At 41.3% G+C, this 16,110-nt stretch overlaps 1 protein-coding gene across 1 annotated transcript; it reads left to right on the top strand.

Moving 5' to 3' along the window:
• The first annotated feature begins 1,187 nt into the window (after positions 1-1,187).
• Positions 1,188-12,330, top strand: NARFL (nuclear prelamin A recognition factor-like). Its single transcript, XM_009587045.1, has 11 exons — positions 1,188-1,223; positions 1,420-1,515; positions 3,089-3,232; positions 3,555-3,687; positions 4,085-4,219; positions 4,567-4,685; positions 5,843-5,972; positions 6,219-6,291; positions 9,577-9,714; positions 10,784-10,941; positions 11,995-12,330. The coding sequence occupies exons 1-11, from the start codon at positions 1,188-1,190 to the stop codon at positions 12,231-12,233; spliced, it is 1,401 nt and encodes a 466-aa protein (XP_009585340.1). The 3' UTR covers positions 12,234-12,330.
• The last annotated feature ends 3,780 nt before the right edge of the window (positions 12,331-16,110 follow it).

The following is a 16,110-nucleotide window of genomic DNA, read 5'->3' as shown; positions in this document are numbered from 1 at the left end:
GGTGGGTGACAGCCCTGGTCGTGCCGCCGGCCGGGACAGCAGCTCTTGGCCTGGGCAGGGCCCCTCGGCCTGGCAGCGTGGGGGAGGCGGCACGGGGGCAAGGGGCCGAGGCCGGTTGGCTTTCAGACGTCCTTCGGGTGCTGTTAAATAAAACGGTAAAGGGAAAAAAACCACTGAGATCCCTCGCTGTGTCCTCCAGCTAGTGCGCAGGGAACAGGGAGGGCAGCAACGCTGATCGGTACAAGACTCTGTAAGCAGCTGAAGAGAGAAATCTTGGCCCAGCAGCCAGTCGGTCATTCCCACCCCGATCTGGAAGCTGTTCTATTAAATGTTAATCTACCCCCCCCCCTAAAAAAAGCTTAAGCCTAAACAAGTTTCCTTGCACACTACTCAACTGCACAGGTGCTCATACGAGCATACAGGAGCGGGTGGCAGAGGTGGGAGTGAGCAGCAAGGACAGGTCAAGACTATTCCTTTCAGAGTCTTCAAGCACTAGCAAAAGTACAAAATAGTAATCCTGGACGTATTTGCTGACAAGTACAAGCAGAAAAACTGTGCTGAAATGAGATCAGTGGAATGGGGCATAGCAAACCCCATTAACTCTCCTTGCAGTACTTGGGTTTGCTAGTGAAGTCTTTCATGTAAATAATGCAACCTGCTTTTCTGTTTCAAGTAGAGATCACTGTTTGTTTTATTCAGTGAGCATAACTGAAGAATCATAATGACTTGTTCCTGCGAGTCTCTGAATCTTGCAAAATGTAGTAAAGCTGGATTAATGGGGGGGGGGGGAACTGAAAATCTTGGCAGAGCAAGGATGGTAAAAGGCAAAAAGAATTATAGCTGTAGAAGTAGGACAAGGACTCATAAGGTGCCTAAACAATAAAAATCGCACAAAATGCAAAAACACCCTTGAGACTTCATCACAGAACAATACAGAAAACTGGAAGCAGTCCATCTGAGGTCGTCAAGAGTCCTCTCAACATTAAATGAAACTTCATTGGCACTAGCCACATGTTGACTGTAGTGACCACGCCTCCATCGGTTAAAATTTGCAATGAAGAATGCACGATCATCTGTAAGATTTTAGGGAGGAGGACTGTGCAGGCAAGCCTCTGTTCCTTTCAAGGCTCCGTAAAACACAGCTGTGTTCTTCAGAAAGAACAGCAAAATTGTCCTCTGTTTTTGGTATGATGCTGGAAAAGTGTTCCTTCTGTAAAAAAGGGGTAAGCAGTTTTTGCTTTTATGTTTTCCCGTGGTGGTTATAGACGCTGTAAGTAAATCCAGCATAGCTTAAGGGAGAGTAAGCAGCAGTCACTCTAGAACTAGTGTTTGGGTTTGATCATTCTGGTTTCTATTAAATCTACCTCTTCCACACTTCGTTGTTCATCTCCTCACTTTCGGGCTTTATTTCTCTTTCAGGAATGTATCAAACCTGTAAAAGTGGAAAAAAAGCCTGGAAAAGCAGCAGCTAAGATCAGGATTGAAGCAGATGGAAGCTATTTTCAGATCAATCAGGTATGGGTGATTTTTCTTCATTATTGTGTAAAATATCCAGAAAACGTGAATGTATTGTTGAGTATTTGAATAGTCTACAGCTATTTAATGCCTCAGAGAGGACCAAGATCTTAGAAAAGTGTCACTATTGCTGTCAGCATTCTCGTATCTTTTTTCCAAAGTCCAACCTTTTAATTACCTGGTTTTATAAGCAGTAATTCTGATTTTGTGTCAGTCTTTTATGCTCTGAAACACTGACGTTAATTAGCAATCATTTTCAGTATAAGAGCAGATAAGCTGAGAAGTCTATTTTGCCATCAGTACTTAAGTATTAGCAATTCCTAGATTATTTGAGACAGTCTTTTCTTACTGCATTATGTCATACAGCAGAATGCTCACTCACAAAGCGATTCAAATATATACTCTTAAATTTTGTTCTGATTTTTTTAATAATATTTCAAATTATTTGTTAAATAGCCTGCAGAATTCATAAGCCTCCTGTTTACAAAATTAATGCTGAGTTTTGGAGAATTATTTCCTGTTTATACAGAAAAGGTTAGCATTTGTTAGTTAACGAAGCTGGGAATTAATCTAGAAACAGTATTTTTAACTTTAAGCAGATTATGACCTTTTGGCTTAAAAAAGGGGGATACAGCACTTCCAGAGAAGTCTGGTTTCTTATTTTAAAATTTTAATTTAGTAGTACCTAATTGCTTCGTCTGCTTCTGACTTTATTGAGAAGTGAAGTTTAAGAGGAGAGTCTCATGGGAAAACTGACTTATTCAGGTCAAATATTATGAAAAATATTTCCTTCCAGTGGCAAGCCACACACTGTCTTTGATATGCTGCCATACAGTTCTCCCATCAGTGTCCGTGTAGGTTTTACACACAGAAAGATTGCAGAACACTCAGTATCAATTAAAAATGTTAGCAAGCTTGTAGTCTGGTTATACAGTCTGTTTAGAAGGAGCGAAATTCAAGTTCCTGTGAAGAAACAGCTCCAGTACTATTCAATAACATGAGCAGCATCTGATAGAGGTGACAAAGCTGGCGTGCTTTCTCCGGCATAGTATTCAAAGCACGCTGGAGACCGATGCTTAAAGGCTTAGGATCTCTGTGGTCTACAGTTTTGTGGTTAAAATAGCAGCTGCAATCTGTAGCACGTTAGCCATGCTAACCCAGTTTTCAGCCACCCACAAGTTGAAAAACCGAGCAAGATAGACGCTATTTGCTTCTGGGAAAGTATAATTTCAATGTTTTGGAGCAATATCAGCCTGCCAGATAGCACAAATAATTGTGGCCTCAACAACTGTTCTGTATTTGATGAAAGTTATGTTCTTGGTCTTGCTAAAATTTTCCTGAAGTTCCTCAGCATATTTGCCTCTGTGTGCCAAATAATCCTATGAAAAGCAGCAAACTTCAAAGATACTTGTCTTCCTCCTCATCTTACTAAAAGTAAAAGATACTTTTTTTTAGTGATAAATTGAGAGCATAAAAAGGGCAACATCTTTGTTACTAAGTATAGTAAAGGTGGGAAAACTGCTTCCTAATTCTACACTGTGATCAGAACTGAGTCTAATCTGTTTCTTTCTAGGATGGAGGAGCACAAAAACTGGAAAAGGCTAAAATTACTCTGAATGACTGTTTAGCTTGTAGTGGCTGCATTACATCAGCAGAGAGTGTTTTAATCACTCAACAGAGCCATGAAGAGCTATGCAAAATGCTAACTTTTAACAAGGTGGGTGACAAGTCATGGCAAGGTAGGCTGCAGAGTTTGAAAGTCTTAATAGGTTGGTATGAGGCATGTGCAGAAGCATGTGTGGAAACAACGTGCTTAAAAATTAATTTCAGAGATCTGAGGACATTCTCAGTGCACTGTTGTGTTTTTTCCGGTTTTTAAAAAGTAATCATGGGTTTGGAAAGAACCTTTAATGTAGTAAGTTACTGACTTCAGAGTTAAGCTGGAACATGCTTTCTGATGTTCTAGTGTGCTGGAAGTTCTGCATGTACCGTATTAATATTGTCTGAACAGTGTTGGGTTTTGTTTGTTTTTCTCAAAGACTGCAGCTCCTAATGAACAGAAGTTGGTAGTGGTTTCTGTTTCACCACAATCCAGAGCTTCACTAGCTGCAAGATGTAAAATGGGTGTTCTGGAAACAGCAAAGAAGTTGACCGCGTTCTTAAAGAGTTTAGGCAAGTGTGGTATTGTGTTCTGTTAATCACAGAGGGGACTACTGGGGGGTATGTTAAGCATAACTGTTATGAGCACACAAGGTTGATGTGATTTAACCTTCCCCTAGACTCCTAATGTTTCGTAATTGGCATTAGCTAAAACGCAAACTGTCTATAACTTCAGTCACATAATAAACTTGAAGTGATGGAAGGAAGGAACTCTAAATGATTTGCAGTTCTCCTGTCACTTTTGCTCATCTTACTGTGCTGACATGCTAGGGAAGAAGGTTCACTCTCAACTGCAGAGATTGATACCTGTAAATAAGACGTAAATAAGTTTGAATCCGGTTTGACTGGAGGCTTTTTGTTGTAGTTTGCCCTTTCTTGTGAATTTTAACACAGATGCTGTACTGCCTAGGTGTGCACTATGTATTTGATACAACTTTCTCAAGAAACTTCAGCCTATTGGAGAGCCAACAAGAGTTTGTAAAACGCTTTCGAAAGCAATCTGAAGACAAAAGGGCTTTGCCAATGCTAGCTTCTGCCTGTCCAGGTATGGTATTAGATTAGTTATGGAAATAATAAAATGGCATACTAATAGTACACTAGAATAAAAATTCAGAAAGCTAGTCAGAAAAGTTTAAATGGATAAATTTTTACTTAGAGGATTACTTTCTTCACAATGCAAAGAGATCCTGGTGTTAATAGCAGTAATGATCTGTACAGTTACCCAATGAGCTCTCTGAAATTAATCTTGTGTTACACTTCCTTTACTTTTTTGCTGAAGTGAGACTGAAAATGGTTACTAATGGGTACTAAGCCTGGGGTTGGGGGGAGAGCGAGCAGAGTGAAGAGGTGCTTGTCATTTTTAATTTAATTTGCTAATTACACTCTTACCAGGTTGGATCTGCTATGCAGAGAAAACCCATGGCAGTTTCATCATTCCTTATATCAGTACCACCAAGTCTCCACAGCAGGTCATGGGCTCCTTGATCAAGGACCATTTTGCAGAACAGCAGGTAAGGGTCTGCAGTATACTATGCTTAATGGCAAATTGCTAAAATTGAATGTTTTAAGCTGATACTTTTTTATTTTGCTACATGTTATACATTAGAGTTTAAAGGTAAAAATTATCTTGCAGAAGCCAGCAAAGGCAGCATCTTTTTCACTTCTACTTTATCTGATGAGAAGCTAGCAACTAGGGCAGTAACACTAACCTCATGCTGCATGGACTACTTAAAACCTCTGCATGTTATTTGGGAATGCTAGAGAAACTTATTTTTCAGTGTCCTTGTGCTACAATCTTGTCTCTGTGTGGTATTTTCATGTTGTTTAAAGTTGGTGAATAACTTAAAATAAATTATCCTAAGACAAAGCTTTAGTCAGTGCATACGTGCAGATCATGTCTTGTCTAAAAATTACTTGCTTGTTCCCAACTTAACATTCTGTTTCAGTTTGACTTAGTTCTGTTCTCAGTCTTTAACCTTTGGAATCTTTCCAAATGTAAATTTGATATTTAAAAACTAGAGTTATACTAATAGCCTAGATTTGTCCAGTAAGAAACTTAAGCACCACTTCTGATTGTATGATTTATTGCCCATTAATGAGCGGTGGTTTAACACTTGCATTAAGTAAATGCTGACATCTGCATACTTGTTGCAAAAATTGGCAGCTACTAAGAATATTTGGCACAAGATACTGAAACAATGGCCTTGAGTCAATGACTTGTTTCCTTGGCCTGCACTTACTTCTTGGATGGTCATGAGGTTTTTGTCTGACGCCAGATTATTTCTTAGTTGCTGATGCAGGGGCTGGGTTTTAGTAGCGTGGAGGAAGCATATTCTCTAACTGCATAATTAGGAATTCACTTCACTGACTGACTGTGTTTGGATCATCTGCACTAGCAAAAGGAGGGGGGGGAAACCTGTAAAAGATCATACTGCTGACACTTGCTACAAACTAAAATCGGGTTCTGTGAGAGAAATAATTTAATGTGTATATAAAAGTGTGTGTGTATATTTATATTAAAAAAAAAAAAAATTTCGTAATAGTGGAGAGTATTTCCAGAGGCATGGTGGCATTAGTTTCATCATTCTCATTTTTACCTGGAAAACATCTCTCTCAAGATAGGTTTGATATTGGCCAATCCAACTGCACAGCTTTGTCTTTCTTCCAGCGCTTAACACCTGACCAGATATACCACGTAACAGTAATGCCCTGTTATGACAAAAAGCTAGAGGCTTCAAGGCCAGACTTTTTCAACCAAGAGTACCAAACTCGTGATGTCGACTGTGTAATCACCACAGGTAAGCAGACCCAGAGGTAGTCCAGCTAATTTCTGTAAGCCTCAGAGCAAGGCATTTGCTAGTTTTAATAACCCTTTGTCTCTGATAGAGGATGTAGTGTATGGATAGTGCTGTATAATTACACTTTAATAATGCAAATCATGTGCTGGTAAAGATTGCAGATGCAGTCTTATGTACTTACCTGTGGATTTTGTTTTCCTTTATCCTCAAAATAAGGAACTTCTTATATCTGTGGCTCTGTTTTAGGAGAAGTACTAAAGTTGTTGGAACAAGAAGGAATATCTCTATCAGATGTAGATCCTGCTCCTTTGGATACCATGTAAGAACAAAATCTCATTTGTATCTTCAGTCATGTTCTTTTTCTTCCGGTATTTACAGAGTTCTCAACAGAATTTGCCTTTCCACCATTGTTCTACACAAGGCTGCATGTGTTTGCATTTGATTTGTTTTCTTGTGTTACTTGAATCGGTACAATTGTGCATTAAAATACTTCATCTACAGAATATGATGAATTTCCACTTTTGGAGAATCTGTGATTCTGTGTTCTAGATTTTAGTAGTCCGAGGATTAGCAGTTCTCACTGTACCTCAGCAGGATTGCTAGAATTAGCTCAGTGAGAGTATAATAGCAAAATAATTGTGCAGAGAAGTACAAACTGCATGACAGTCATTTACTTCAGTTACTGTTACTCAAGTATAGCTGGTGGAATCCCACAAAAATCTACCTGCAAACTTTGAAAAGTGAAAGACGCTAGATCAGTGATAAAAGAGTTTGCTAAAACAAAGCCTGTTATTGCACTGTACTCTGTTTCTATCTGTTCCTAGTTATCAGAGCTACTGTAAGGATTCCAGAATTAAAGCATAAATATGAAATATTTAGGTCACTCAGCTAATCTCTAGGAGTCTTTATTTGTAAAAAATGAGATCTAAAACATGTGCAAACCAGATGAGGCTTTAGTTGCTTCAACTGAAAAGTAACATCTGGTTAAGTGACAACTGCACAGAGATCTAAGTGACTATGGAAACATTAAAATCACATTTTACTCATCTAAATTGACATGCAGTGGTGGTTCCGCACTGAATGCTAAACCAAAGCATTCTCTTCTTCAGTTTAAAAGAAATGTCTTTATAGCACTTTGCACATTAATAAACAGAAAGGCTACATGTGCGGCAACCTTTAAGAATTATAAAAGATGATTAAGTATATGATTCAAAAATTTACTGCTCAGGCTCCCTAAGTTTTTAGGAGATATTTTGGTACCCCAAATATGCAGCATCTAGCACATGATTAGAATGTGACACTAGTGTGTTTTCAGCTGTACCCCTTGCAGATGTGACACTTTTGTTTTGAAATTTGGTTTATTTCTAAATAGGCTTCAAGTCTTTATAGTACAACCAAGTGCCATTGGCAGCCTTTGCTCAAGAATTGTCTGATCAGCATATGACATGTTGGCAGAGCTATGAAGGGAAGTGTCCTTACACGCAGCCTGTTTCCTAGATTAGTTTTAATTGTTATAAACATTGGTCACTCTTGTGCTTCTGAAAAGAAGGAAAATGTGAGATAGAGACGGTCTATTGCCGTGCAATCCCTTTCACGTAAGGCATACTTAATTTAAAAAAGAGACTTAAAATAATGTGCATGCCCAGAGCCTCGGTTTCCTTCTGCTACATTTCAGTGGATCAGTAGGTGTAGATTTCACATAACACATCTACTAGCACAGATCTATTTATGCACACTTTTTCCAGGATTAAGTGTCTTTTTCTGACATAGTGTTATGCACAGATTGCTTTCACATCAAAAAAGAAAAGTATCCTCAGCTATAATAAATGTCTGCATGGTTGAATCCCAAAAGTACAACTTCAAAAGTTGCCCATGTAAACAAGTACTTCTGTTCCATCTGCTTTATTTTTACATCACTAACAGAAAATTGAGGAGAAAAAGATTCTGAAGTGTTTGGGTTCCCTTAGGAAATGACATTATGGAAGTGTCAGTTATAACATAGAACTGAATGTCTAATTACTTGATAAAAATCTCTGGCCAACTTCTTAGAAGTACATTCTGAGCGCTAGGCCTCATGCTTGTGGTGATAAAATGCCTCTATAACCTTTTGCTAGCTTTAACATACTCAGTAAATTGACTGGTTACAAACAGCACGTATTCCTCAGAACTTGGAGCGTTCACATAAGCAGTCCAATGGCTGTTGTTCTGCTTTATCCTCCAGCACGTGGAAAAGCCCATTAAGAGGTTATTACATTTGGCAGCAAGAATGAAATGAAGTGCCAGAAATCCCAGGACTTTTGCTGGTATAACCGTTTGCTCCAGGCCAGCACTGAAGCTTACTGGCAGCCTCATTTTAAGAGAGTAGCAGTACGTGAGGCCAGACACACTGAAACATTTTGTTAATGAAGCTCAGTTCCTGTAAACAAGATCAAATTAAAAATAGTTTCTGAGGGTGATTGCGGGCTAAAGTGTTGCCTTCTGCAGTTCTTCCAAAGCTAAGATTTTATCTGCAAGAGGCAACATCTTTGATTTGACTTGAAACTGTTTGGCCTGAATTCAAGTGTTTTCCCTTCTGCAGCTGTTGGTAGGAGAATGCAAGTGTCACTGCCTGATGAGGGCTTATAAGCAGATCCCTCATCTTGTTATTCTCTCATAACAAAAGCTATTGTTGTGGCTTCCATCTGGTGAGCTATTCTCAAGAAACATTATCTTGACCTCTGAATAGTTGGTTGTGTTTTGGCATGTCAGTGCGATGGAATTATTTGTGCAGAACTAGAATTACAGAACTTCAACACACCAAAAATGTGTTGAACTTGAACCAGGATCCCGCTGAGAACGGCCGTGTATGGAGCAAACGTCCTGGCATCATTACGTTTGTTCACCTTTGTTACATAACTTTAAGCACATGAAACCACAGCGACACGGATTTCATCTCTCTGTGCTTGTGATCATAGCACTCATACCTCTCAGAAGCGTTCTCTCACATCCCAGCAACCACATCTAAAGTAGCTGGTTTCAAAAAATGCGTGGTAACACAGAACTAGAGCTTTCAATAATGAACTCAGCTTTTGTTGATGTTGCAGAAAAGCTTTAGCACTGATGAGATGTCTCTTGACTGACACAGGACTTCTGCTGGGTTGTGTTCTCCAAGAGAAGCATAAGTTGCACAGACCCATACCACCATTGCTTCATTATTTCCCTCCTGCCATTTCCAAGTGTAACGCAGGATGTTTGTAGAGGTATTAAACAGGAAGCTAACAAAACGTGCATGTCAGGTAATTGCCCTTGTAACTCAAACATTCCCAAGCATGTTTTTGATACGTGAAGATTCAGTTGGCAGTGCATGGGTCAGTCCTTGTGACATGTGACACTGTTTCCACTGAGCTTGACCCAAAGGATGCGAGGCAGTGCAGGGTTAAATCTGCTGGGCTCTGAAGCTATAAATAGTTGGTTCCCAAGAGAAAGGGAAAAGCTAGGAGCTCAAAGGGAGCTGGTCTGTGGCTTGTTCTGTTGCTTTTGAGTCCCCTGGACCTTTGCATTTTTGCTGCCGGTTCTGTTTTATCAAAGATTCCCCTATAACTGCTTCTTTCTTCCTTTTCCCCAGCTTTAGTAGTGCTGCAGAAGAGGAGCTCACTAGCCACTCTGGAGGTGGTTCTGGGGGCTATTTGGAGCACATATACAAGTATGCAGCCAAGGAACTCTTTGGAATTCAAGTGGATACAATTCAGTACAAACCTTTAAAGTAAGAAGTTTAAAGTCCTACAGAAAGCACTATTTTTACTGCAATTCTGTTCATGCTGTTATCTTGCTGATGGGCTGAAACTTTCTTTGCAATGTTAAACATTTTACTTCAAGGCATGGGAATTGGCTTCTCACTCCCACAGTTGCTGAGCAATAAATCAGCCAGCACTCCATGCAGCCTTTCCCTTGGAGACTTCTAGCCCGTTCACCACCCACACACTCTATTCTGGCCTGATGGATTTTCCCAGTATCAAGTTGCAGACAATTTTTAGAGTAATTTAGAAGACAGAGCTCACATGGATCTGGGCTTTCTCACCTGCAATCAGACCAATAAGTAGATTTTTTACAGTCTAGCTATCACAGAACAGAAAATCTTGTGTTAGGGCTTTGGGGCTCTGTTTTAACTATGTTGTGGTAAGACAGAAAACAAGTCACTTGAGTTTGGGCATGGAGGCTCATTCAGCTGAGATTCCTTCTAGCTTCCCAGTTATAATATTGATGTACCACTTGTAATGAATTATACCCCTGATTAGCAATATTTATCTTTAGGATGCTCTGGTCTAGGAAGCAGGAAAGCAGGAGAAACGGTCCCTGTGAGTCTCAATATGAAATACTTGATAAAAATCAAATTACTTATTCCTTTATCAGGAACAGGTATTTCCACTAACCTTAGGAGTCTGGAAGGCTTCAATAATGGTTTGCTCCATGGTTTTATGATGCACTCCAATTTAAAAGTTTCCTCAGTGGCCCCACTAATGTATAAGTTGGCTGAAACCAACTCAGAAGGCCTGTCACAATGAAACTTTTGTTTAGGCTCCATTTGCTTAGCTTTTAAGGATTTATTCAACACAGGTGTTCTTCAGCAAACTCAGTTCAGGTGGCAGGTCCTCAAACAAGACTGGAAAAGGACCTATAAGCTAGTTGCTTCATCTATTTTGTTTGGGTGCCAAAGAACTAGGACAGCTTTCTTGAATAAGATTTCACAAAGAACTTGGTTTTAGCACAGGGCTCTTTGAAGTTTAAAATAGAAGTTAATTTGGATAAGACATTTCCTCTGCTCTGTTCCTCAGAAACAAGGACTTCCAGGAGGTGACACTGGAGAAGGATGGAGTAGTCCTGCTCCAGTTTGCTTCGGCATATGGGTTTCGAAACATACAGAACTTAGTGCAAAAGCTGAAACGAGGGAAATCGCCCTATCACTATGTTGAAGTCATGGCCTGCCCATCAGGTAAGGCTGCACAGGGATTTCTCTGTTACAATCCATAGCTGTAAGAAGCTATATGAAACTGTAACTAAAATACAAGAACAATAGGCAATTTCTCACATCCTGAATATTGTGGCAAAGCCTTCAAACTCTTGAGATGTGATAGTCACAGCATCAGAATTTCAAAGCTGTTTGTGTGTGTATTTTGCTACCTAGAAGCTAGTAGTTCTTCAGGATTTAAGTAATTACAGTTGAATTCCATTGCAAAAAAAATTTGCACAACTAGTGCTTTTAAGGAGATCTTCCTGGTTTTCTAAGCTCTTTGGTACATGAGGTACATGGTACATTCCTCTAAAATTGCACAAAATTGACCATTATGCTTTTAGAGAATGCTTGCTATGGCTGGTGAAGAAAGTCTCTTTCTACCTATTTTATTCCCTTTTGTGCAAGCCCTCCTTTTTCTCGCTCTTGGTTCTCTTTGAATCTGCTAGCAGAGAGCATGGGCAGCCTGAACCCAGCCTGAAGTGACGCCGAGCTGCCACTCTCAGTTCTCTGAGCGACTGCTTTCTCCCCGCGGGTCTGCGCAACTCCCAGCCCAGAAGGCTGCTCAGCACCAGGACACTGCTTAGGGCAACCACACACTGCATAGCTCAACTCATAGCGCGCCTCCGCCCCAACAGCAAACGCAGAACATATCCCAGGGGTGTTTATCTTGCCTTCAGTTGAGACTGTAAGGCTGTTCTCACCTGGATTGTGTTCTGGCCCTTTTCCGGAGGCACGAGATGAGAGCCAGAGCTCCCTGCTGCTTCTTACCTCTGTCTCCCTGGCAAGTCCCCGCCTGCCTTGGCAGCCCTCTCTCACAGCTGGCTGCATTAGTCCTGGGGCACACCAGGCCAATGATCTCCTTTCTAGGGCTGCTGGTGTTAGATAACTGGGGAGTAAACCACAATTATAATGCTGTTTTAATTTCTGTAACTGTTTGCAGGTGCGGAGTAAATTAACTGTAGTTTTTTTTTTCCTCATAAGGCTGAAGTGCTTTCTAAACTCAGTGACATTTTCTCGCTTTGTTGCACATAGGCTGTTTAAATGGAGGTGGTCAGATCAAACTAGATGGTGAATCCAGCAAAGACCAGCTTCAGCAAGTTGAGAGGTTGTATGAGTCTCTTAAGACTGAAATTCCAGAGAAGAACCATACTGTAAAAGAACTGTATGAGCAGTGGCTGGGTGGCGTGGAGTCAGAAAAGGCTGCGAAAGCTTTGCATACAGAGTACCATGCAGTGGAGAAAACAAGCACTGGATTTAACATCAAATGGTGAAGGCTGACACTGTGAAGCCCAGATACAGATACTCAGTGCCTTTTAAACTCAGTTATGTTTAAGATTCTCGAAAGACAGATAAAGTTCTGTGCCATCACTGGGAGTTTGCAATTTCTGACTCTCATTAGGGATGAGAAGGTAATGTGCGTATAGGCGGGCAATATTATTTCCTACAGCTTTATAATTATTGAAGTGATGTAAATAAAAACCAAATGCTGACTTAAAACACATGTCAAAAGAATCAGTAATGCATGCTAGCCTCTACACAGTCTTTAAGGACTAAATCTGCACTCCCTTCACAACCCTATTCCTAGCAAAACTGATGGATTTAAGGTACTGAAGGATTTGACTTGCAGTATACTGTAGCCTCACTGAGATGAGCTTTATGCTACGTGACGGTATTACTCATCCAGGCCTTGCTGTATTTTCACAGCACTAAGGTTTATGGCTGTCTTTGCCGGGACATCCTCATTTAGTTACAAATGGTCTAATTAGACGGCGGGTTCTGTTTTTCCATTTCACTCTCCCTGACTGGATGCCCTTGAGGTCCAGCTGCGGTATCTTTGCCCTGTCAGAGGGGGTGGGTACCAGCAGCCTGGGATCATGTGAGAAGCATCATCTCTAGGGCTGTTTTACTGCCTGCTGAAATGTGACTGCAATGAATGTTTAAGAAGAAAAAGCTACAGTGATTTTTTTTTTCCTTTAATTACAACAATTGTCTATAACTGTGGGCAATTACATCTCTCTCTTTTTCTCCCTAAATATATAGTAGAGAGAGTCACAGAATTGTCACATCTACCCCATCCTCAATAGCCAGTTACTGATGGATAATATCCTTAAATTCAGAGAAAACAATTTTTTACAGTGTTTCAAGTAAGAATTGATTGCCAACTTTCTTTCCAACAAAAGACAAAGTCCTTGGTGTCTCTGAAAGGTGTTACTTTACAAAAGTTAATAGAAGGCGGCTATGAGATGTAATCATTACAACAAGTAGTTTACCAGAACAATCCAAGAGGTTAGTAAAAACACATCTGGTTTAATGCCTGGTATTACGATGCCTTGTCAGAAGACAGATGGATGTGAAACAGATTTGGTCTTTTGTTACTGGAGATGACGTGTGCCTGTCTTGCTAGCTGTATTTTTACATACAGGTATTTTCAGAACTATTTACAGAAAAACTGCTGAATGAATAACTCTGTTTTGGTCTATTTAATCTGAATATTAGTTTTTCTGGCATTACAATGCGTATGGGAAGGGGAAGGCAGTGGTGGGAGGATTTGCAGCTGTACCTGAGCTCGAGGGGAAGGGACACTAGCAGATGTGGAATCTCTCCTTGTGACTGCTGTAGCTGCAAGTGAATATGAACTTAAGAATCACATTACTGAATCACTTAAATATTTCTCCTTTTTCCAGTTACTGCTATGTGAGGAAGAAGGACTGTGCAGGAAGTAGAGTTAAGTGGATGAAAACTGAAAACAAAGCTGCCACGTTGCTTTGTTCCTTCAGAGTAAATACAAACAGATGGAGCTGGTTACGGCATATAGCCCAGACTGAAACCTTGCCCGGACCCTCTTCAAAGATAACCCTCACCCTGTCACTGCAGACCTTGAGCTTAGGGCTGTCAAAAAGCAAAGCTGTCAGACCTTGACCTGCCTCTTGTAATGGCTTCTCTGGCAGTACTTGCCTGTGTTCTTCTCAAAGCCTTCTCCACTCTTTATTAAAAGTAAGCCAACAGTGTAAAAGACTTTTTTTTAATGTTTTTAATTAAAAGCTTTACATTTTTCAGGTGTTGCTGGTCAATTAGTGAATTCACAGTGTTCATAAGGCAAGAATCTCCCACTGCTTTCCCCTCCCCACCCGAGTCATTTTACAAGCAAGTTGGTAGTTTCAGTGAATGCCCTTTTCCATGCATAGATTTATAACACGCAGTGTTAGCTAAACCATAAAATTTTTATCTACAGCAGGAGATACCACTGCTAATGCAAAGTCAGTCCAATATGCTGAAGTGCTGAGATCACAAACTCTGTACATCAGTGCAGAAGAAACACATTCTGTTTCTGTTGAGAACATGCTCATCAGGCCAGAAGCGCACAGATAAAGAAAGCTAAATTAGCTGTAGATTAAACAATTTTGCCTCTTCTCCAGTTACCAGGTTACCAAAATGCACACTGCTAAAGCCATCAAAGGACTCTCCCCTCAAAACATACCGAGACCTCAGCTCCTACAGACACTCCTGGGTGTCTGTTCTTGCCGTGGTATCAAGAACAGCTTGCATTTCTCCCAGGCTTTGAGCTGCACGCTGCTGCTATCAACGTGAGCAGACTCGGTGCTAGTTCAGGAACCCTCCCCGAACACACGTGCCTGCATCTCTGCTCCCAGTATAAATAAACTTCCAGAGGAAGACCCAGGTAACATCTACAAACTGTACCACTGCACTTAAACTGAGTAACTTTGAGGCAATAGTACCGAGGCAATTTGTGCAGCAGGATTAATTCTTCCCCTCCTGCGGGGGAGAGTAAATTATAACACTGTAACTTAATAAAAGGAAAAAAGAAAAACTTAGTCTAGTTTCTAGCAAGGGAAGAAACAGCCACAAACCAGGCGTCAGGTAATGGATGCAGTTCACAGTCCACACATGAAAGATCCTGAAGTCAACTCTATTCCAGTGTTAGGAGCTATGAAATTTATAATCAACACTTCAAAAAGACAACATATGGTAAAGGGACCAGCTCCTCTGCTCCTCTGTTTTCATTTGAACTACGCAGAACGGGTGTAAACTCAGCAACACCGAGACAGTCACAGACAGTAAAGAAGAAACCAGAGACGTGCGACTGTCCCACATGGAGCAACCTGCCCAAGCCCAGACCCTTCGGGATTTTCACAGCTATTTACAGAGCTACCATCAAGCCCTATGTTTTTTCCCCAAAAAAGAAAACTACTTTACTGGTTTGTAATGCACCTCCCCACCACCTGCAAATAAAAGCTCTGCACATTTCTCAACTTAAATAAAAATAAAACACAGTACTGATTTTGTACAAGCTGAAGGCTGCAGGCTGAAGAGGTTTAAGAGACCCAGCAGCTCCCTAGCTCTTGTTCTGAAGACAAGGCAACATAAATGTAGGTTTCAGCCAAGTGTTTTCCTTTCCCAATTTTTTATCTTGGGGGAAAAAAAAAGCAGCAATGGATGCGTAGCAGCACATCGTCGTTTGCTGCCTAAAATCGGTCACACCTTGAAAAGTATTTTACAAAGCCTGTGGGTTAGTTAGTTCCTCCAGGCCTGAACTCCACCCGCACATACTCTACATGGTTTAAGTGGTTTGGATGGCTCCTGTAAGTCAGCAATTGTGTTACAAATCCCTACGCAGTTTTTCTATGTCGGCCTACTATAAAAATAGGGGGAAAAAAGGGGAAAAAAAATACCTAAACCCCACTGCAACGAGGGTTTTTGTTAGCCCAGTTCTGGAGTCAAGTAGGTACTGCTGAATGCCAGCAAGAACGCCAGTCCCCTTCCCGGCTTCCTCCCGTGCATCCAAGTCGCCGTGCTTCATCCCTGCCCGCGGAGCCGGGCAGCTCCCTGCCTGCCCTCGGCCTGAGAAGGGCACAGGGACGGCTGGAGCGGAGCAGGCAGGGCCAGGAGGGCTTCCCCGCCAGCCCTTCGGAGCCGCACTGCTGCAAAGCTCCGCTCCAGCTGACCCCCCGGGAAGCGCGACGCAGCACCCAGGTCTGGCAGGACCGCAGGCAGGAGCCTTGCAGCCCGATGGGTGCTGGCTGGCTGTGGGGTACAGCACCACGATCCCCCGCGCGTCCCCACCTTTTCCATACTCTCCCCCGGCTCCCGCAGGCAAAGGGCTGCAGGACAGGCAGCAGCTCCCGCACC

This window comes from Fulmarus glacialis, unplaced genomic scaffold (assembly GCF_000690835.1).
Source record: "Fulmarus glacialis isolate BGI_N327 unplaced genomic scaffold, ASM69083v1 scaffold19741, whole genome shotgun sequence".
Lineage (NCBI taxonomy): Eukaryota > Metazoa > Chordata > Aves > Procellariiformes > Procellariidae > Fulmarus > Fulmarus glacialis.
This window is presented reverse-complemented; position numbering and strand designations above follow the sequence as displayed.

What these genes read in the sequence shown, in the direction of transcription:
- NARFL (XM_009587045.1), top strand. Translation starts at nt 1,188, where the DNA reads ATGATGCTGGAAAAGTGTTCCTTCTGTAAAAAAGGG. An exon ending in GCTATTTTCAGATCAATCAG is followed by an intron (nt 1,516 to 3,088) that starts GTATGGGTGATT and finishes GTTTCTTTCTAG; the next exon opens with GATGGAGGAGCACAAAAACT. An exon ending in ACCATTTTGCAGAACAGCAG is followed by an intron (nt 4,686 to 5,842) that starts GTAAGGGTCTGC and finishes TCTTTCTTCCAG; the next exon opens with CGCTTAACACCTGACCAGAT.